A 21,000-nucleotide genomic window follows, 5' to 3' on the forward strand; every position below is an offset into this window, starting at 1 on the left:
CACATGAGATAGAGACAGGGAAACAGGCTGAATAGTTTATGTCAAGTGTATGTTCACACAGACTTACAGAAACTTAGAGGTTAGAAGGGACCTCGAGAGATCATCCAGTCCAACCCCCCAGCCAAAAGCAGGAACCCCCAGGGGAGTTCACACAGGAATGCATCCAGGCAGGTTTTGAAAGTCTCCAGAGCAGGAGACTCCACAACCTCTCTGGGCAGCCTGTTCCAGTGCTCTGTCACCCTCACTGTTGAAGACGTTTCTCCTCATGTTGAGGTGAAACCTTCTGTGTTCCAGTTTGTAGCTGTTGCTCCTTTCTTATTGCTGCTGACCATCAAAAAGAGATTGGCCCCAGCCACTTGACACCCACCCCTCACATACTGATACACATTGATCAGTTCTCCTCTCAGTCTTCTCTCCAGACTAAACAGCCTCCAGTTTCTCGGTCTCTTTTCATAGGGGAGATGCTCAAGTACCCAGATCATCCTCATGGCTCTCCACTGGCCTCTCTCCAGCAGATCCCTGCCTCTCCTGAACTGGGGATGCCAAAACTGGACACAGTATTTCAGATGTGGTCTCACTAAGGCAGAGCAGAGAGGGAGAAGAACTTCAAAGCTACAATGTGTATTAGCTGATCATAAACATTATTTCTCAACAACTGTTTGCACTGATTATTATTTTCACTTGTTCTACCCCTTTCCCTAACGAAGCCCAAGCAAGGATTGGGATTATGGTAGTGCCCGAACCACCCTGAAATCACATCTACAGCAGGTAGGAAGGAGGGCAAGTTACTTGGTAGCAGTGGGACCACACCAGCTTGCATCAGCAAAGGCTCTTCTCCTCCATTTCCTTCCACCCTATCTTCCCAGATCTGACAAGTCCTATAACTTAAGGAATGAATCTGCTCGCAGAAGACATTTACCAGACTCTGCTTACTTGCTGATGGAACTTACATGGTTCTTGGGCTTTGCTTTGCTGGGAAGTTCAATATACTGCCTCTCCCAGTCAACAGGCAAGAGCCTTCTTTTCTGTGGTAATAAATTCATTTGGACTATTATTTCTTCTGTCATGCAAGGAGTGCTTGTGCAACCACTGCCATTTTTCAATATGTATTTTATTTCTAAGAGATTAATCCACCCAACAAAGCCTCTGTGGACTTCTTTCTGCCCCTCTGCAAAAAAAACCCACCAGGTCCCAAATAAAACTCCTACCATGCTTTGTAGGGACTGAGCCAAATAACTCATACATTGAGGGGGAAAGCATAGTGGATTTGACCAGCAGGAGTCCTGAGGGCCAAACATGCCTCTTGGTGCTACAAAGCATTCTGTGTGGTCACCATCTAGATCACTACTAGAGCTTGTGCCTCATCTTGCTGTCTTTACTCAGACAACACTCCCATTGACTTCCACAGAACTTCTGCCTGAGTAAGGACCCAGGATTTGGCCAGAAGTTTAAAAAAAAAAAAAAAGCCTCCTCAGCTTTCAAATGTAGGTGATTAATGTCCCAGAAACACCGGGTAGAGGTCTGGCACACTGCAAAAAACTGACTTCAAGCTGAAATTTTCCTCCTCTTTCCTAGCCTCTTTCAGGCACAGGCCTTGAAAGCCACTGGCCTCTGCAATGCTACCTTGTATCTGACATGGGAACATCTCACCTGCCACAGACTCCAAGCTGACCATGCAAAGAGCTGGCTCCAGGGATCTACACAAATTGCCCTCTGTCTCTGGAAGCCTGTGAAGCTTTTTTCCTCTGAAGTTTTACAAGTCCTTTAAACAAAACACTGAAACCTCCTCACTGAGATTAATCTCTTCATTGCAGCTGATGCTCAGAGAGTCACAGCTCCTTTTTCTGAAAGCTGGCTTGCACAGCCTGTCCTCCCCCAAAACCTGCCTTCTATAGACAATGAGATAAAAAGGGATATCCTGTGCCAGAACAGCAGCACAAACAGCCCTCAAGGAAAAAGTGTGAAAAAAGCAAGGAAGCAGCTGGGCATCTGTGATTCTGAGCAGCCTGGAAGAAGAAATGAAGGGCACCATGCTGAAGCTGAAGAAACATTGTGTGGTTCTCTTTTCATCAACGCCATGGCACGCTCTGCATTGCAGCTCTGTAACCAGTCCTGTCTCCCAATCCTCCAGGAACAATTCCCTGCCTTGGTACACAGCACATACAAGCAAACAGGCAAGCCACCAGAAAACATTTCTGAACTGTAGAGCCCTGTGTGAGGAGACAGAGGAGAAACAAAAGGTTCAGAGCAATCAACAGATGGAGGTGGGGTCAAAGCAGAAAAGGTGATCCCAGAGAGCAAAAGGATGATCTCCACTGAGCTCAGAGATCAACAGGATCCACCCATGCTGAAAAAGCATAAGCATTCATTTTGCCAAGCTACATTGCAAGGGTGGGGGCTCCAGATGCAGCCTCAGTGCCTTCCAAATCCACAAAACTCCTGAAGGAGATTTTAGCTTGCATGGGGAGCCACCAGCAGGATGAGAAAACAAACAACGTCATGCCAGACTAGGCTGTGCCAGTGCATGCCCATCTATATGCTCTGAGGACACAGTAAGTGAGGCCACTTTAAGAAAGACAGCGCACACACGGGCAACTCTGAGCCAACAGATCAAGCTCTCACTTTATGACAGTACAAGGCTGCACACCCACTGCTTCTGGCCTCTTTCACTACAGAAAGAGTACTCTGGAAGTGTCGTGAGGGCAGAGGAAAGAGAAAACTTTCTATTCAGGGAATAAGCTTGTGTTTCCCAGCAGCTGTACGTTCAGGTGGGAGCAAGGGCACAGAGGGCTACGTTCCAGTTTCAGTCACGCTCACGTGAATCATTAATCACTGCAAGGGCTGGGAAGTGGCCATGGATTTAGATCCACAGAGATTGTTTCAGAAACTGGGCTCAAAATAAAGACAGAGAAATGCAGAGAGTGACAAAATGACAGAAGATGCTGAGAAGAACATATGGAAGAAGTGGGTATCGTCCACTCCTGCATAATACTCAAACAGAAAGGACAGCAAAGTGATCACAGAATCACAGAATGGTCTGGGTTGGAAGGCAACTCCAAAGGTCTTCCAGTCACATATTGGACTGAACTTTAAGATCATCAAGTCCAACCCCTTCTGCAGTCAGCAGGGGCATCCTCAACTAGATAGGTTGCCCAGAGCCCTGTCAAGCCTCACCATGAATACCTCCAGGATAGGGCCTCAACTACGTCCCTGGGCAACCTGTTGGAGTGTTCCACCACCACCATGGTAAAGAATTTGTTCCCAGCACCCTAACATCCCTTATCCCACACACCCAGCACTGTTAATGCTTTCTTCCCTTTCCCTTTGCTGACACAAAGCATTTCAGGATCAAGATCACAGCTGGCTCCATAAAGGTAGGGAACATTTGGGAATTTCTAGTATAACACTTTTGCTAAGGAATTAAAAAGAGTCAACGAAGAAGAACTCAGGCTCAAGGAAAGAAGTTCAAGCTATGCCAGAGTTTGCATGATACTCTGAAGAAGAATAAAAAGTCAGAGTAGACAAAGCTGCACAGAAAAGAATTTGCAAATGAAGACTCATTGCTGTGCTTCAGATCAGAGTTGGTAGCCAGAGTGTGGTCAGGCCTGGTAATAGAAAAGATTCAGAACCAGTCTAATAACATTGATGGAAGAGGCAGCCACATGTTGAAGAAGGTCATACTGCTGAAAGAAGGCAAATGGGGAAATGAAATACCAGGCTTAACCCAAGCTGGTGGAGAGCAGAAGTTTTGAGGGAGAAAGGGAAAGAAGAAACAGAGCAGATGATGAGAGCTCTGAAACCATTAAGGACAAGAAAAGGAAATGACAACTGGATCTGGAAGGAAGTCTGCTGAGAAGGGACTTTTTTTTTCACTGAGGATGGTGAGAATACATTTGAGAAGAGTGGCAGTGAAAGGGAAATAAAGTAACAGCAACATTTCTGTAATGCAAATGGTGATAGTAGCTTGCTAGTAAACCATGATGGAGGTAGAAAATTGGCAGTGGGTGCTTGGGTAAGAGCTCTGCTTTTTAAACTCCAAAGGCTTGTGGGTCCTCCTCAGAATCAAATGCCAACACAATGCTTTGTGAAAAACGAGATGAGAAGAAAATCTACAGCCCTGTCTTTCAAGACACTCCATAAGCCATCAGTTGTGTCTCACAAGAAAACCAAACTCTGTGTAAAGGATTTTGGATCATGCACTGGAGACACATAACACAAGAAACAGACCACATGAGGGAATCATGTGAGAGAAGTGCATTACAGAGCTAAGAGTTGGAAAGCAGATGCTGGTCTGGATCTCAGTGGACAGACTAATAAAGCATGGAGCTAACCATGAAAATAAAACCAAACCTCATGCAGTGAAGTCATAGACTTGGGAATCACCTTCAAGGCCCTCAGTCTTGCAATGGTTTGGTTATATGGAAAACTTCAAGAGTGAAGGATTACAGATCAGAATTTGGAAAGTTAAATCATAATGAAATGTAGGCCACACAAGACTAGGTCCTCCTGAATGAAACAGAACAACCCAGGAGGTGAAAGCAACAAGAGAGGAAAGAATGGTCTGGGTTGCAAGACAACACATTGGAGGTTCATGGTGATGAGAGGATCCATAGAAACGTCCATGGGAAAGATCATCTTTCCCAGAAGACAAATGTGAGTTAATGCTGGCTAAGGTGAAAAGACAAAGAATAATCGTAACGTAATCAGTCTAGAAATGTCTGATGAATAACCAAGAGTGACTCTGCAAACCCTAGGACAGAGTTATACTTAATAGCTATTGAGTCTTGCAGTCTTTTGCCTGCAAATCATTATACAACAGCAGTGAAAAAGGAAGGGAAGGGCCACAAGGATGATAAGAGGGCTTGAGCACCTCTGCTATGAAGACAGGCTGAGAGAGTTGGGATTGTTCAGTCTGGAGAAGAGAAGGCACTGAGGACATCTTATTGTGGTCTTCCAGTATCTGAAGGGCGCTACAAGAAAGCTGGTGAGGGACTTTTTAGAGTGTCAGATAGGGACAGGACTGGGGAGAACGGATCCAAGCTAAGGAGGGAAGATTTAGATCAAACATTAGGAAGACGTTCTCCACCATAAGGGTGCTGAGAGACACTGGAACAGGTTGCCCAGGGAGGTGGTGGAAGCCCAATCTCTGGATGTTTTTAAGGCCAGGCTGGATGTGGCTCTGAGCAACCTGATCTAGCGCACGTGTCCTTGCCCATGGCAGGTGTGCCACAACTAGATGATCCTTGAGGTCCCTTCCAACTCTGACAATTCTATGATTCTATGAAAGCTTGAACATCTTGGCAACCAAAAATCAAATGATCCTAATGTATCCCTTATTAGAGTCTCTAAAACAAATTGCTTGAGATCACAAGAACTGTCTTACACAGTAAAAGCTATGACGTCTCAAACACTGAAATGCAGGCATAGGAGATATTCATAGCCAAAACCTGCACCCTGTCTTCCTTTCCCCTCTGCAAAAACACAAACAGAACAGCTCCTATAGGTGCATGAAGCCACAGTGAATTCAAATGCTGAGCCACATGCTACTTGACAATAACCCTGGAAAACACAGCACGCTGTTTATTTTTTCTGGGCCTAGCTTCTAAGAAGTGTCCTCAATTCAAGAGAGATGTTGAGATACTGGAATGTGTCCAGAGAAGGGCGATCAAGCTGGTGAGAAGCCTGGAACAAAGCCCTGTGAGGAGAGGCTGAGGGAGCTGGGGGTGTGCAGCCTGCAGAAGAGGAGGCTCAGGGCAGACCTCATTGCTGTCTACAACTACCTGAAGGGAGGCTATAGCCAGGTGGGGTTGGTCTCTTCGGCCAGGCAAACAGAAACAGAACAAGGGGACACAGCCTCAAGTTGTGTTGGGGGAGGTCTAGGCTGGATGTTAGGAGGAAGCTGTTGGCAGAGAGAGTGCTTGGCATTGGAATGGGCTGCCCAGGGAGGTGGTGGAGTTGCCATCCCTGGAGGTGTTCAAGAAAAGCCTGGCTGAGGCACTTAGTGACATGGTCTAGTTGACTGGCTAGGGCTGGGTGCTAGGTTGGACTGGATGATCTTTGAAGTCTCTACCAACCTGGCTGATTCTATGATTCTATGAAGCGATCAAAATATCACTCTATTAGGTACCATTTCGAGCATAGTGATTTTCTAAAGGTCATTGGGGAAGAAAGAAACTCAGACACAAAAGAAAAGTGGTCCCAGTTTGGGACCAAGAGCGTACCCAGTACTGGAGGACAGAAACGACTCTCATCCCTTTCTGGGAGTAAGAATGAGGCTACTGCACACTGACTGGAAGTTTAAAGAGAAATTCTATTTACAAGAGTATATATGTGCAAGGCAATCAGGTGGAGTAAGTACCAAACCCTGCTAGACTCAAACTGGCCTTCAAGAATTCTCCATCCCTTCCACCCTCAGTCAGCCTGAGGGTAGGCTGAAACTGCCCTCCCCAGCTGGGGCCTAGAAGTCCCCAGGGGCTCAATTCCCTGCCAGCCAACTGCTCCACAAACCATGCGGTAAGAACGCGTGCTTGTTCTGAGAGAGGCACGAAGGGAGGAAGGGCAGGGAAGAGAAGGAGGGACCAAGTCAGGCACTATCTTTTAAGCTGTGATACCAGAAGACAGCACAGAATAACAATATTACAATGCCCTGGGACGAGCAGGGGGAATGGTCCAGGGAGATGGACCTCTGTCACTATGGTTTTGTTTAAGGGGGACCTAGGATCCCTCCCAACTACCACACCAGGTATAAATTAAAAGCCTCTCTTCTACAGAAGGAATTATTCTCATCCTAGTCTTCAGAAACTGCCTTCAGCTACACATACAGCAAAAAGGGAGTGTTAACATTTCCCTCTTCTCAGGATCACAGGATGTTAGGGGTTGGAAGGGACCCAAGGGAGTCCAACCACCCTGACAGAGCAAGACAACACTATCGAACACAGATCACAGAGGAACACATCCAGACAGGCCTTGAAAGTGTCCAAAGGAGACTCCACAACCTCCCTGGGGAGCCTGTTCCAGTGCTCTGCGACCCTTACAGTAAAGAAGTTCCCCTTTGTGTTGAGGCAGAACCTCTTTTGCTGCAACTTACACCCATTGCTCCTTGTCCTCTCAATGATACTAGCTACACACTCTTGGAATCACAGACTCAGACAACTGTTTCGGTTGGAAGAGACCTTTAAGATCATTAAGTCCAACCTTCAATCTAAGACCACCATGGCCACTAAACCATGTCCCAAAATCTACATGTAGACTTGATTCCTTTGCTTTAAAGGAACTAACCCTTAGTTCTCATTTACCCACTTTGAACATTTTGTGACATGATCCCTTTTCTCTCTAACTTACTGGTTTACTTTCAAATGCCCAATAGAGCATGTAACTTCTTGAAGCTACAGAAAACATCCCAATGCTGGGGGGGAGCTTAATTCATTATTTTGTAATTGCCATTCTCTGTGCTTCAATAACATGGTAGCATCACATACATCTCAAAAATACATTTTTTTTACCTTTCACCTGGATGGCATCCAGTTAATAAAAAGATGTATGTACACATTCATCTAACGCACTGGGGTCGATGCATTTTGCAGGGAGGGCTAATGTGCCACAACTGCTTCTGGTATCTCAGCAGTCCCACACCACCCTCACAAACAATCTGTGCCCCTTGGAAAAAAAGAAGCAAAGCAGGAAAATCACTTGCTCTAACTTAGTCTTCCTGACTTCACTGCAACACAGCATGCCTTAGGAGCAGGATTGCAAGTGGCACTGCAAGAATTCTGTTGATAGCAGCCTGGGAGCCCAGATTCACAACGCCTTTTGCAAGCAAACCCACCGGCTTCAGTGCCTCTTCCTGCATCACAGAAGAATGGAGGGGACAAAAACGCTTTGTACCACCAGTCCGCTACTCTGCTCTGTCAACCACAAGGCAAGCAGCAGGCACACCCAGAGCACCCTGGCCTACCTGTAGCACAAAGGGCAATGAATGTTTGTGCATGCTTCCGGATCAAAAGCAACTTGTCTTTAGGTAGGGGTAGCTTCCTTAGGATGTGTTCAATGAAATCATGCGGAGTGACAGCTGCAAGGTTCCACTTCAACTTCCCCAACACCACCAGCTCCCATTCCTGCATGGAGGGGGGGATGGAGAGGGAAGAAGAAAAACCATAAGCAAACCTGAAATAAAACAATCCACTTCACTTATTTCTCTAATTATACCACTGCTAAATTGGTTTGGCTCAAACTTTTTTTTCCCCACATATGTCCTTAGTGCTTTGAAGTTGTTGACTTTTTTCTTCCCCCCTTTTTTTTTTTGAACACTGGAAATGTCAAGCTCTACTGAAAATAATGAGACCTGGCAGCTCCTGCCAAGATTTTTACTTTTTCTGTATCCAGTGCTGAATTCCCACCCAGAAAGTTTAGCCTGCAATTAGATATTGCCAAGGTCACTGTGGTCCTCTCCTAGTAACTTCTTTTAAATGGCTATGGTCCTTACTTTATAGCCTTTTAAAGCCCTAGGGATAACTGTGCACAAAAATAACACATATACTTTTTTTTTCCTTTTTCACAAATCTGGGGAAGTTAGCTTGATGGCATTCTCTCCCAAAACTGAATTCAAAAGCTCCTGCAGATAAATCTGACGGTGCTTAAACTACTCCGACATAGCCTCTGCAGAAAGGAAATGCACACAACACAGCCAAGAAGTAGCCTGTGTAAATTATCTGCCAATAAATCATGTAGGATCCATTCCCACATTCTTTGCATGCCCAAAGCTCCTACTGAAATCAAAGGAAAGTTTTGGTGCATATGTAACTACTGGCCATTCCGTGCAATGCCATTACATGTAGGAATGGTACCGGATCAACAGATCCCAGTCACAGGGTTCAAGCAGGGCTAAACCTGCAGCCTTCAACATTTAAAATCAGTTTTGAACACCTCACAGTGCCCTGCAGAACAAATAAAAGTGCAGGCTCTGATTCCACTTCCCGTCTCATACATCAACTATTAGCTATTAACTAAGTTCCATGCACTGGTTCTTGAGTCTTGCTGATACGTGAGCCTGATGGAGCCCAGTGTGGCGCGGAGCCCCAGCTAAGCTTGCAGAGCTGGAAAGTCCAAAAAAAACCCAATAATAAAAAAAGAGTCCTTTAATTTTGCAGCCCAGGAGATGTCAACCAGCGTTGCTGAGAAACCATAAACATGGACCCCACAATGCCATTTCTACAGTCGTTTCTCTGAATAGATGCCCACTCTGACAGCAACTTGCTTCCCTACAGGCATTCCTACTGGATTATGACATGGTCCTCTCCATAGCCTGAAAAAAAATCTCACATTCACGTATGTAAAAAGGCCTCTGAAACCAGATGTTTGGGGTATTTTTTCTTTCTCAAGGAAAAAAAATATCTGTAAGATGTTTTACTGTAAATAACCACTACGTTAACCAAGGAGCTCAGCACTTCCCTTCTGCCACTAATGTGGCAGATTTTGATACAGAAGAGCACTTTAATCTAGAGGACTGAATCCAGGGAAGCACTTAAGACACATGCTCAAAGAGGCAGGCACATCGCTCCAGGTGTTCTCATGCCAAGTGCCACCACGGAACTTCCCCAACAGTCCATACCACCAGTGGGACACCTCCTGTCTGTGACAGCCACGGCAAGAGTTCGCAGGGCAAAGCTTTTCACTCTGCAGAAGCATGAGCTCCCAACCCCTCCCAGGGGGAATTCCCACTGCCTTCACCCAGTGATTCACAAGGAAAGATCTCCTGGGATTCAGCTGGCTATGGGCATTTGCCAGGAACTGCGAGAAACTAAGCAACCTGGCTGCTCATGCAGCTGAGAGGCTTCAACACGTGTCTAGCACACTACACCACGAATGCCTCTGCAAATGTTAATTATTCCCTTCAGCAAGTTTTGGTTCTCTTCGTTTCTGCTTTCGCTGTGTCTGGAATGAACTCTCCCACAAGCACCAAGCATGGCTTCTTTACCCACAGCTGGATTTTCACCCTGACACCTGCCTCGCTGATAACCAGTAGGGAATCACATTCCCAAAAGCCAGAGACAAGGCCTCAGCTTCCCAATTTACACACCCAAACATCTCCCTGTTGGTACCTTAGCCTTCGACAGTGAAAGCCACCCTGGGTGAGGAACCCACCCTGTCCTGGGGTTCCGTTGGGCACCAACAGTACCTCAGTCGGTGGGAGTGCTGCCCGGATAGTCATAGCACGGTTCTGGTCGCAACGGACCTTGAAGAACATCTAGCTCTAACCCCGCTGCCGTGGACAGGGACACCTTCCACTAGACCAGCCTGCTGGGCAGCTTGCGGCAGCCACCCCTGAAGCGGCTGCCCCTGAAGCGGCTTCCCCTGAAGCGGCTCCCCCTAAGGCGGCCCCCCCCGTCAGCCCTTCCAGTGGTGAAGTCATGCACGGCACCGCGTGTCTGCCGCCAGGTGGCGCCGCCGACCCACGGCGCCCACCCGGCGCACGTGCGCGCAGCCCCTCCCTCCCGACGAGGTTCCCCCGCGGGGAGACCCAGACCCGCGCCCGCGGCGGGTGGTGGGCACACGCGCGGCTCGCCAGTGGGTATACGGGACAGCCCCAGGCGCCACTGCCCCCGCGGGCGCCCACCGCAGCGCCGTGCCCCTGAACGAGGCAGGGAGCGGGGCTGAACGCCGGCTTTACTGGAACCCGACCCAGGGAGGGGGAAGGAGCTGGCGGCCAGTGAAGAGAGAAGATGGCAGGGGTGGGCTGCTGCTGCTTACCAGCAGCTCTTGGGGTCTGATAGAATTGTCCGTGTATATGCACAGCTTCTCAGCTGTGAGGGGGATTGTCTCTTTCAGCTTGGAGGCCAGGAACATGCACACCGCCCCCAGCAGCTGCAGATGGCACTTTCGAGTGGGCACCACAGCTAAGAATCTGTCCAAGTAATTCATAGCCAGAGGAAAAACTTCTTCTTCACACTTCTGTTCTTCACAGACCTGCGAGTGGAGCAGTGGGAAGGAGGGGATGGGGCGGTGAGAGAAGTGGGAGAGGGGGTTCGGTGGGGGACACGACAGATAGAAAGAGACAGGAAAAATAAATAAATGAGTGCCCGCACGAAACAGACCACTGCCTCCCTGCCCCTGTCTCCTGCTATTTTTGTTTCCCGGGGAGCTAAATTTTGGGGGAGGGGGAGATCTGTGGAGAGCCTGGGAAGGCTGTCAATCCGCTTTCACATTCCTTTAGTTCATTCAGTAAGAAATGAATTCAAGACACTGTGTGGGAGAGCCGAAAACCCCCATCCAGCAGCAAGCGAGCAGCCTCCGACTTTTTTCTCGTTGCGACCTTTTTTTTTTTTTCCCCTTTCCCTCCTCTTTGATTTCGTCATATTTTCAAAAAATCGATAAAAAATATTAAAACTACCCTGGAGGTCCTGGTTTTGATGCCGGTGGCATGCCGGGTCGGTCCCCTGTCTTTTCCGACAATTGCAAAAATTCTCCCGGGGGTGTTCCTCAGCCCCGAGCCCCCCAATACAACGTTGACGGGGCGGAGGACGGGAGACAGCAAGGGTGAGGTAGGGTGGGGAGAGCCCGAGCAGTCTTGGAGCCCTTCAGCTACAGCGAGCGAAAAAATTTGTTTCAAAAATTTACCAAAAATCGGAGCCTAGGAGAAAATGCACAAATCGCACATTAAAACTAAGCAGGGAGTCTGTGCTTTCCAACCCACTGGGTTTGGTCCGGTTACGGCCACCTCCCAAAGGAGATCTGAAGGGGCAAATGATGGGTGGTGGGGCCAGGGCAAGGCAGGCAACTCTGCAAGGATCTGGGCCCTCCGCCGCCCCGCCTGAAGTTACGGGGGGCGACGCGGGGTTTCGCTGCACGCTCGGGCTCCCCGGTAGCCCCCTGCCAGGCCGGAGAAACTAGGGGGCAGTGGAAAGGAGCATTTCCAAACCCCTTCTTGCAATGGGAGGGAGAGACGGGCTCGGCGCCTCCGAACTGAGTTGCAAGCAACGCAACATGGCGAAAAAAAGGCTCGTCCTCACCGCTGCATACGTGGGCACGAAACCCTCCCTGGGCAAAACACGGGGGTCGCCGGGCAACCTCATCCCTCACCATGCCCCGGGCACAGCTCCCTTTTCCCAGAAAAGCCTCAGTCTTAAGCGCTCCCGGCCGCCCGCAGCCGCAGGCGGTTTTTCCTTACTTTTTAATCACAAATCACTTTTCCAGCTCCACACCTACCCCCGACTCCCCACTTTGCAGCAGCCCCCCCAGGATAGGCTATTTAATCCCCCGCGGGCTGTTGCTGCTCCCCGCGCCCCTTCCCCCACCGCACCGCACCGGGTGAGCTCAGGACGGGGGAGGGGGATGGACAAGAACCCCCACCGCGACCGGAGGGGCGAAAGCCTGCATGCTGTGGCGGGGGGAGCAATTCAAGGCGGAAGGGATGTCTGCGGCAGGGACAGGCGGCCGCACTTATGTTCCCCCTGCCCCGACCGGCGTCGCGTTTAGGGGCCAGGGAAAGGCACCGGGACACAAACCTCCAGCATCCAAGTGGCCACCATCCTTCTCATGAAGGGCTGAATGTCCTTCTGGACGCACTTGAAGTAGGAGCACTGGGGCAGATACCTCTCCTCTATGGTTAGTAAGTTGTGCAAAATGCGGTCATCGTAGAGCAAGTTTGGGTCGGGCAGTGCTCTCCTCATGGGATCCACCTCACAGCACAGCAGCTCCATGTTTCCAAAGAGATCTTCTTTCTCTGATGGAAAAGTGGTTTCTTTTTTCTTTTTTTTTCTTTTTTTTTTTTTTTTTGGAGGGGGGGGAAGGGGGTGGGGAAAGGAGAAGGGGAAAGGAGGAGGGGTAGGTGGGTGGGAAGAAGACGGCAGGGCTTTCCAGCTCGCTCCTGCGTCCCTTGAAACTCGTCTCTCTCTCTCTCTCTCTCGCTTGATTTCTAGCCTAAAGTTGAAGCAAAGTGACGCAACTCGTCAGGGCAGGCAGCTCTCTCTCTCTTGTTATTATGGAGAACAGCAGCTGGTCAGACGTAACATCAAACGCGGTTGTTTTTTTTTTTTCCTTTCCTCTCTATAAGCTAACAAGGAACCGGGAGGCCCTCGTATAGGGACACACACAAATGACAGCTTCTCTTTTTCTTCCTTCCAGCTACCAAATGAAATGCGCTCCGCGCTTTCCTTTTCCAACAGCCCGTCTGAACCTACGCAAACCCCGTATCTTCTTGCAAGAAACTAATCTCCCACCGGTACCCACCGAGCCGACGAGGGGCAAAGGATGAAATGTCGCGGTTTAGCGAGCTGCCAGATCCACGCCTCTCAAGCCCTTGACCCATTCCCCCGTCCGGCACCCCCTTTATCTGCCCCCGGGGAGGGACGGAGTTCCCCGCTAACTGCAGCATTAACAGCAATCCCGAAAAAAGACTTCAAACCTCTTTGCAGGGTGGGGGGGCTCCGCGGCGTTTTCGGGGCGTAAATCTAATCACCAATCTACTTCATCCGGCAGACACACGCGTTTCTAGCAGGCGAACCGTTTTAGCACTGCATGGCCACAATGATATAACTTTCTAGGAAATGCAGCGGGGGTGGTAAGGAGGTTGGCTGGGGTTGGGGGGGGAGGGGGGGAAAGGAGTTACATCCCGCACTAGGTGACTTCCACCCTTCTTGCACTTCACCGGTGTCGCAGCTGCTCCCCGACTGCAAAATGTGTCAACTTTGCGAAGTCTCTGCCGTTGCCTGCTACGGCAGAGCAGAGGCTCCCCAGCGGGGGAAGAAGGTGCCCGGGGATGAGCTAACCGGGCAACCGCGGCCAGGAAGCCGCCCCGCGGGGGGATGCGAAGAGCACGATCCCCGAAGCCTCCTGCCGCCGGCCGGCCCACCCCCCGCCCCCCACCAACCCAGGCGCCGCGAAGTTGCGCTGGGTGGTGGTGGGGAGAAAAGAAATACCGCCTTAAAACTATGACTGGGGAGTTTGGGGCACCGCTTCCCCTCCCTCTATTTGCATAGCCAATAGCTCTGGGGCTTTTGCCGCTGCGCGCTGATTGTTACCGGGCAGATTATAATTTAAGGACGCATGCCGCCCGCCATCGAGAGCAACTCGGGAAGGAAGGGGGCGAGGTGGAACCCCTTCACCTAACCTCAGCGCCGGTTCCAGGAGCCGTACGGGTCTTGCTGGCATCGAGGAAGGCGGGTGACCGACTGCCTTTGCCCGCGAGTGGTCAAATGCGTTCCCTCCCACCCCATCTCTAGCCCCTCTGTATCAAAACGGATGAGAGGGATGAGACCGGCTTTGTCGTGGGTTGCATCTCTCTGGAATCCGTCGGCAAGGGTTCCTTTGCAAAACCGGCTGGGACGGCTCCGCACGTAACCCACCTCGTCGGAGGCAATGGCTGCTTAAGCACGAAAAAGCCAGCAGGACTACGTTTCCCTTCCGACCCCCAGTAACGCGGAGCCGGGCTGGGACAGCCAAGCCCTCCGCGCATTGCCAGCAGCACTGGCCACAAAATAATTTCCGCGCTCCCCGCGTCCCATCCACGGAGCGCGCAGCTCTCGGCCACAGCTGAAAGCAAGTGGCGGTGCGGTTCGGGAGCTGCCAGCCACTGTGTGTGGCCCCTCGCCTCCCTTCCTCCTCGACCCCTCTCCCCGCCCAGGCGGGAGCTTACCGGGGCCGAGGCCGCCGTAGGCGGATTTAGGCAGTATCTTTGCTCGGTAAGGCTGGCGTTTCAGGAGGGCGAAGAAAGGGAGCGAGGAGAGGGCACCCCCCGCCGTACGTCGAGGGCGGCGAGCGGTGACCCGCTGCGTTGCGGCGTGCTCCGCAATGAAAGGCTCTTTAACTTCCACCATTCATTTCCCCTTCCTGGCTACTCCTGTGAACAGGGAGCGTGTTGTGTCAGCGCACGTTTTCCTTCTCCAAACTTAAATTCATAAGCGCGCCCGTCTGGCTTTGTAGCCCGACAATGCAGCGATTGTGATTTATGTGGGTTTCGGGGGGGAGGACAACGGGTGTCCTAATTGTCCGGCACCGACTTTCCGAAGTGGGGTGATGTCTGGGGCACGGCGCGGCTGCTGGCGGCGGGGAGCCGCGGGGACCGTGGGAGGGATGCGGGGGGCCCCGCTCTCCGCGATGGGGCGGCTGCCGGGGGAGCAGCTAAGGGCGCCGCGGGCGGGCTGTTGCCTCCCCGCCACTTCCTTGGAGCAGGAGGGACTGCCGTTAGGAAAAACAAAACAAACAAGCAAACAAACCCAGACCCCCAAAATCAATGAATGGAAGCATGCCAGCTCTGCACAAGGAGGTGCCGTCGATCTGCAGCGGACGTAGCGAAGAGATAAAACACCTACCAAAACCCAAACCACTTTTGCCCGGTGCGGCGGGTTTTATGTACGCGGTACCGCGTTTCTAACGGGGAAACGTCGGTTCTGTGAAACGCATCCGGGGCGGCCGGCGGGGGATCCGCGTCCGCGGATACCATTGTGCCCTATCTGCCCCTTCTCTTGTCTCCGTGCCTACGGGCTCTGCCCGCCTGCGTTCGGATGCAACAGATGTTTTAACAGCCTCCGTGTAGAGATTACAGAGTGCCATATGTTAAATACCACCCTCCCTCCGGAAAAGAAAAAATAATCCACAACATTTCGCATTCTTTCGCCTCCTTTCCCTGAGCCCCTTAGCCCGTTCAAAAGCCTCAAGGATGAAATAAAACGTGGCCGGTGTATGGTTCTTGCCCCGGGAGCGCCGCTGTGCGCAGCCCCGCACAGAGCCGCCGCCGTGGGGGGCCCGCGCAGCCGGGACCGCGGCCGCCCTGACTCCCGCCTCCAGCAACTATGCAGGAGGGGGGCAGCCCTGCTCCCAGCCCCACCGCGGGTGGCGATGTCGCTGGCTCTGCGGTTTGCCTTGGGAGGAGCCCTTCTGCTGCAGGTCATGGAGCCCGGGATGTCCCGGCGCCTTATCATCAATGTGACACGCGGTTATCATGAAATCGGTGATACGTAATGGTGTTTCACTGTTGGGAGTCCCAGAACGCTGCAAAAGCGGTGACTCTTGTTTCCTTTTAAACTGGATCCTTAATTCGTCGTCGCTCCTATTTATTTAATTTCTTTGCGAATCCCAGAAAACGGTCTTGAAGATGCTTGAGGGGACATCGAAGGATGAAGCTTTGCGTTCGAACCGCAGACCAACGACCAGGTTGTGTGTGCGCCCGGCGGACGCAGGTTTTTGTTTGTTTAAATGAGGTTAAGTATTCCCTTGCAGCGCTTGAAACCCGAAGGCTGGACTGTGAAATATGAGAATCTGAAAGTGAAACCGATTGTAAGCCAAAAAAAGAAACAGATGAATGTGTTTCCACTGTCCAAGCTGAGGAAAGCCCCGAAAGCAAACAAACACCGGGAATAAAAAAAATGTGTGGGATATTCGAAATAAAATTATTTCAGCTTCAGTCACTCGAAGCAGTCTGTCTTCGTGCCTTCTTTCTTTTTCTTTTCTTTCTTTCTTTCTTTCTTTCTTTCTTTCTTTCTTTCTTTCTTTCTTTCTTTCTTTCTTTCTTTCTTTCTTTCTTTCTTTCTTTCTTTCTTTCTTTCTTTCTTTCTTTCTTTCTCATACCTGTTTTTCATCTGTTCAAAGGTAAATTCCATCATTCCAAGCTATGCATCAACACAGGAACAGTATGATAAAAATAGTTTTTCCTCTGATTTCTGATCAAAGACCCAGAAAGGATTTGGATACCACAGGAACTGCTGCACACTGCCTGAGTGTTTTTAATTGCACAGGCAAATTTCAACTCTGAATACCAGTGAAGTGGCACCTTTATCATTTACAAGCACCTTAAACAACATAATTACTGAGTGGATGAAATGCATCCTGTAATAAAACTATACTTGCATTTAGAAAGTGTTTTTAGGCAGTCACAAAAGTTACAGCATTAACTAATGAATTCTTTTTGATTGCTTAATGTATTTTTAATTATTTACTCTTTTCTATTTCATGCAAAGTTAGTTCTTGATTGCTTCTCATTCTTCAGCTTAAACTTAGTGAGAGCAGGAATTAGAAACTATGTTTATGCAGTACCCAGTGTAAGCAGTCCACAATTTTGCTTAGAGTTCTTTATTAGACGAGGTGGAAAGTGACTTAAAAAAAGAGCTACAAGAATGATCATGTACCTGGGACTCATGTTGTAGGCTGGACATTTTCATAATTTCATCACAGCCCAGATTTGATGCTGATGTGAGATAGAGATATCTAGAGAAGCTCTGAGAGATGTAAGATGGTAGAAGTGGTGGCATTACATTCAAGCTAACAAATACATGAGCTGTTCAACTACAAGTTCAATTTATCCCTTGATATTTCATTTAAGGGGTATGTCTTTAAAGTTAGATTAAAGCCTAAAGAGTGTATTCTACCACAAATCACAGTTGCAGAGTTGAAGGAGGACTGGTTCTGTGACCAGTGTCACATAAAACAAACAAACGAATGAACCAAAGCAATCAAACAAACCCCCCCAAAAAAACAGATATGTAATCTAGGATGTGTTCTGGCCTTAAAATTATTGAATCCATGAATATACCTTGAACCTACAACCTGTGCTAACATCAGCACACACAGGATTAGGATGAGAGCTTGCAGTTTGCCCTGCAGCAAAGGAATTGAAACTGCTGAGAAGTTTCTGCTAGAGCTGAAAGTCTAGAACTGGGAATTTTCTTGCTATATAAGAGAGAGAGAAATTTTTGTGTTACTTAACTCTCCTGGTGCCACAGCCTTATCTTTTGCAGGGGTGCCACATACTTTGCAGTGACTGCTGCTGTCTCGATTCTCTCTTTGGTAAGCTGGGCGATAAGGCTGCCGTTCACTTACAGGGAGCAGGAACACATAACAGGTGCCTCCCACACGTTTGGGAGTCGATTGAAAGCGAGAGCTCTTGACATTTTGCATAGGATCTGGCCCCTGGTATGCAGAACTGCACATAAACTTTGCTGTTCTTTCTTTGCTAAGTGATGTTGGGGGGGGGGCGGGGGGGGGGGGAGCAGGGAACTGGTATTTGGAACCCATATTTGAAAGAACAAGAACAGTTCTGTTAAGCTACAGATATGAACAACTAATATCTCATTCATCATTACCAGTGTGACAGGGTCTGAAGGTGGCAGAATATTTTTTTTAAATTTAATTTCTTTTGTCTGCTTTTCAGCCAGGTTGATTTTGTGCTTCAAACTGACTTTGCTGTTAATATCCTGCATTCTGCTGTGTGGTTTTCCTGCTCCTCTGGGTTGTTTGTATCAGTCCTTAGTTAAGGACAGCATTGATATTAAGTGCATAATCCTTTTCTTTCCAAAATAGATTTGTAAAAGACTCTCTGTCACCAAACTTTCTGCTAATCTTCAATTTTTGAAGCATCTTGCTGTCGCACACCTTCCTTTAAAAGTAGTGTTCTTTGTGGTCTCTCAGTCTTAACCCTGTGCATGGAGATTTGCTCTTACTGAAATAAACTCAAAATTCCATTATAGGTATTTTTTCTCCTCTCTACATTAAGATTCTATGTTTAATATATGTGTGTAGCATGCCCAAGTCTATACAAATGAGGAAGGGGGGAGGAAGACCCTCAGAGTAAATTGCTTCTTTTATGGGAAGGGTGAGTTGAGAATGGATTTTGCATGCCTTGGTTGTCTTAACGTTGTTCCAAGCTGCTAAATAATCACAATATTTATCCCCTGAAGCAGCTGTGTTTTAAAGGTAAGTGTAATGATTCAGTTAATCTGTGGTAAGAGAATTATCCTGTTACAGCTTCCCACACTGTCTGCTGAAGCATATGAGGCACATATGCCTGGCAAAGGGCGGGATAGTTTTTGTGGAGCTACATCAGTGTGAGATTTTGGGTTGGAAGCCATGTGAATGAGTGTGTTAAACGGCAGCTTGCTATACGGACAAGCTGGACTTCTCATGTTGTGCACATCCAAGTTCTGAAGAGAGGTGAACTTTTAAAGGGAAGGAAAGTTAGGTTCCCTCTCAGCGCTTGGCTTGTTTCCTCTATTAAAGCATCAAATCCTGTCCATAAAGAAACACAAGTTTCACAAGTCTTCTGGCTTAGATAACTGCTGATACAGTATTCATAGAATCACAGAATCACAGAATGTCCGGGGCTAGAAGGGACCTCCAAAACTCATCCAGTCCACCCCCCTGCCAGAGCGGGATCTACTATACCAGATCACACAGGAACACATCCAGGTGGGTTTTGAGTATCTCCAGAGAGATTGGCTCCACAACCCCCTTGGGCAGCCTCTTCCAGAATTCTGTCTTCCTCACAGGGAAAAATTCTTCCTCATATTTGCATGAAACTTCTATGCCTCAGCTTCCACAAATTGCCCCTTGTCCTGCATCGCCAAGCAGAGCCTGGCTCCATCCTCCTGGCACTCACCCTTTACATACTCTGATGAGGTAATCTCTCAGTCTCCTCTTCACCAAGCAGCACATCCCCAGTTTCCTCAGGCTCTCCTTGTAAGAGAGATGTTCCATTCCCTTAATCACCCTTGTGGCTCTGTGCTTGACATTCTCAAGCAGTTCTATGTTTTGGATATCCTCTTTGTGTACCAGGGTCTGTAGAATACTCACTGTATCTTTCGTGGTCAAACACAAATAGAATGAAGAAAGACAAGCAGAGGAGCACATCAAAACCAAACAAAATGAAACAAGACACAACAAAACAAAACCAAGAGTAAACTAAAACAAAGCAGCATAAATAAATGCCCTCTACTCAAGTCAACAATTTTACTTGTTAATTTCCTCTTCCACAGCTGCTGAATTAGAAGCTGTGGATAAGTAGTTGAGGTATTTTGCACTTACACTTGTGATCATTAATTACTTGTAAAAACATTAGTAGTCTAAAATAATCCATTGCATGCAGTATTAATGCCCAGCTGAATTCTGAACTATTATTTCCTTTTTTTTTCCCCCCTCTCCTTATCTTTTGGAAGTTCACTCTTTGGTTCCTGTAATAGAGCATCCCAGCACCAGTGCACTTGAAATGAAGAAGTGTGCATTTGAAAGTTACTCATGACATTCTTTTGAAAGGTTGTGCCCCTTTTCACAGTGGCAGTTACAGCCAGAGTCTTCAGTCACCTGCAGGTGCCATGTGGCTTTTGAAGATATGTTTTTCATGAGAAGTAAGAAACTGAGTGATGTGAAACCCCTCTTGCCTGTGAGCTCCTTAGCATTCCTTGCTACCTCAAGCCTTCATGGTCAGCATTGCTACCCCTGTGGCTTTGCTGGGGATTTGCTTGAGTAGCTGCCCAGCCAGTTCAGATCTAAGCTCCCAGAACTTCCATGCAGGTAGTTTTTGACTGACTGGAGTGTCTTGCTAGGCATGGTGAAAGTCATGTCTACTTTGAGTTGCATCCAAAGTCTGAAGAGGTTACTACCTGGGCTGGACAAAACTCCTTACAGAGGCAAGAAGATCACTTGTGGGCAAAGCTCATGGCATAAAGGCAGCTGAAATAATAAGCTACCCTCCTATTGGAGTGGAAAGAAACTGTTACAGGTCTCTGCTGCTGCCCCTGAAGAGCTCCCAAAGCTACTCAATCACACCACAGAGGTGAAACACTTGGGCTCTTCTCCCAGGCAGATTGTGAGAGGACAAGAGGGAGGTTTAGCTTGGATGTTTGGAAGCACTTTGTTATGGAAAGGGTGATTAAGCGCTGGAATGGATTGCCCAGGGATGGGGTGGAGTTACCATCCCTGGAAGTCTTCAAGAAAAGATTGGATGTGGCACTTGGTGGCATGGTTTAGCTGATGTCATGGTGTTAAGTCATAGGCTAGGCTTGATGATCTCGGAGGTCTTTTCCAGCCTCCGTGAGTCTGTGACAGCAGCTAGGTGGTGATGAGTGACTTCTCAAGGGCCAGCGCCAGAACGAGAGGACACAGCCTCAGGCTACACCAGGGGAGATTTAGGCTTGAGGTGAGGAGAAAGTTCTTCACTGAGAGAGTCATTGGGCACTGGAATGGGCTGCCCGGGGAGGTGGTGGAGTCGCCGTCCCTGGGGCAGTTCAAGGCAAGGTT

The 21,000-nt window shown here is 48.8% G+C and overlaps 1 protein-coding gene across 7 annotated transcripts in view; it reads right to left on the reverse strand.

The window, feature by feature from the left end:
• CCND2 (cyclin D2) overlaps positions 1–14,809 on the reverse strand; it is a 48,326-nt gene extending 33,517 nt beyond the window's left edge. For 2 of the 7 annotated variants that reach the window (XM_064142350.1, XM_064142349.1), the window contains exons 1-5: positions 14,630–14,809; positions 12,501–12,718; positions 11,387–11,626; positions 10,747–10,962; positions 7,955–8,114 (exon numbers count right to left, since the gene is read on the reverse strand). In XM_064142350.1, coding sequence (XP_063998420.1) covers positions 7,955–8,114; positions 10,747–10,962; positions 11,387–11,626; positions 12,501–12,695 — 811 coding nt within the window. In that variant the 5' untranslated portion in view covers positions 12,696–12,718; positions 14,630–14,809. The other 5 variants (XM_064142348.1, XM_064142354.1, XM_064142352.1 and 2 more) reach the window with 5 other exon arrangements.
• Positions 14,810–21,000: the final 6,191 nt, after the last annotated feature.

This window comes from Pogoniulus pusillus, chromosome 4, assembly GCF_015220805.1.
Source record: "Pogoniulus pusillus isolate bPogPus1 chromosome 4, bPogPus1.pri, whole genome shotgun sequence".
NCBI classification, from domain to species: domain Eukaryota; kingdom Metazoa; phylum Chordata; class Aves; order Piciformes; family Lybiidae; genus Pogoniulus; species Pogoniulus pusillus.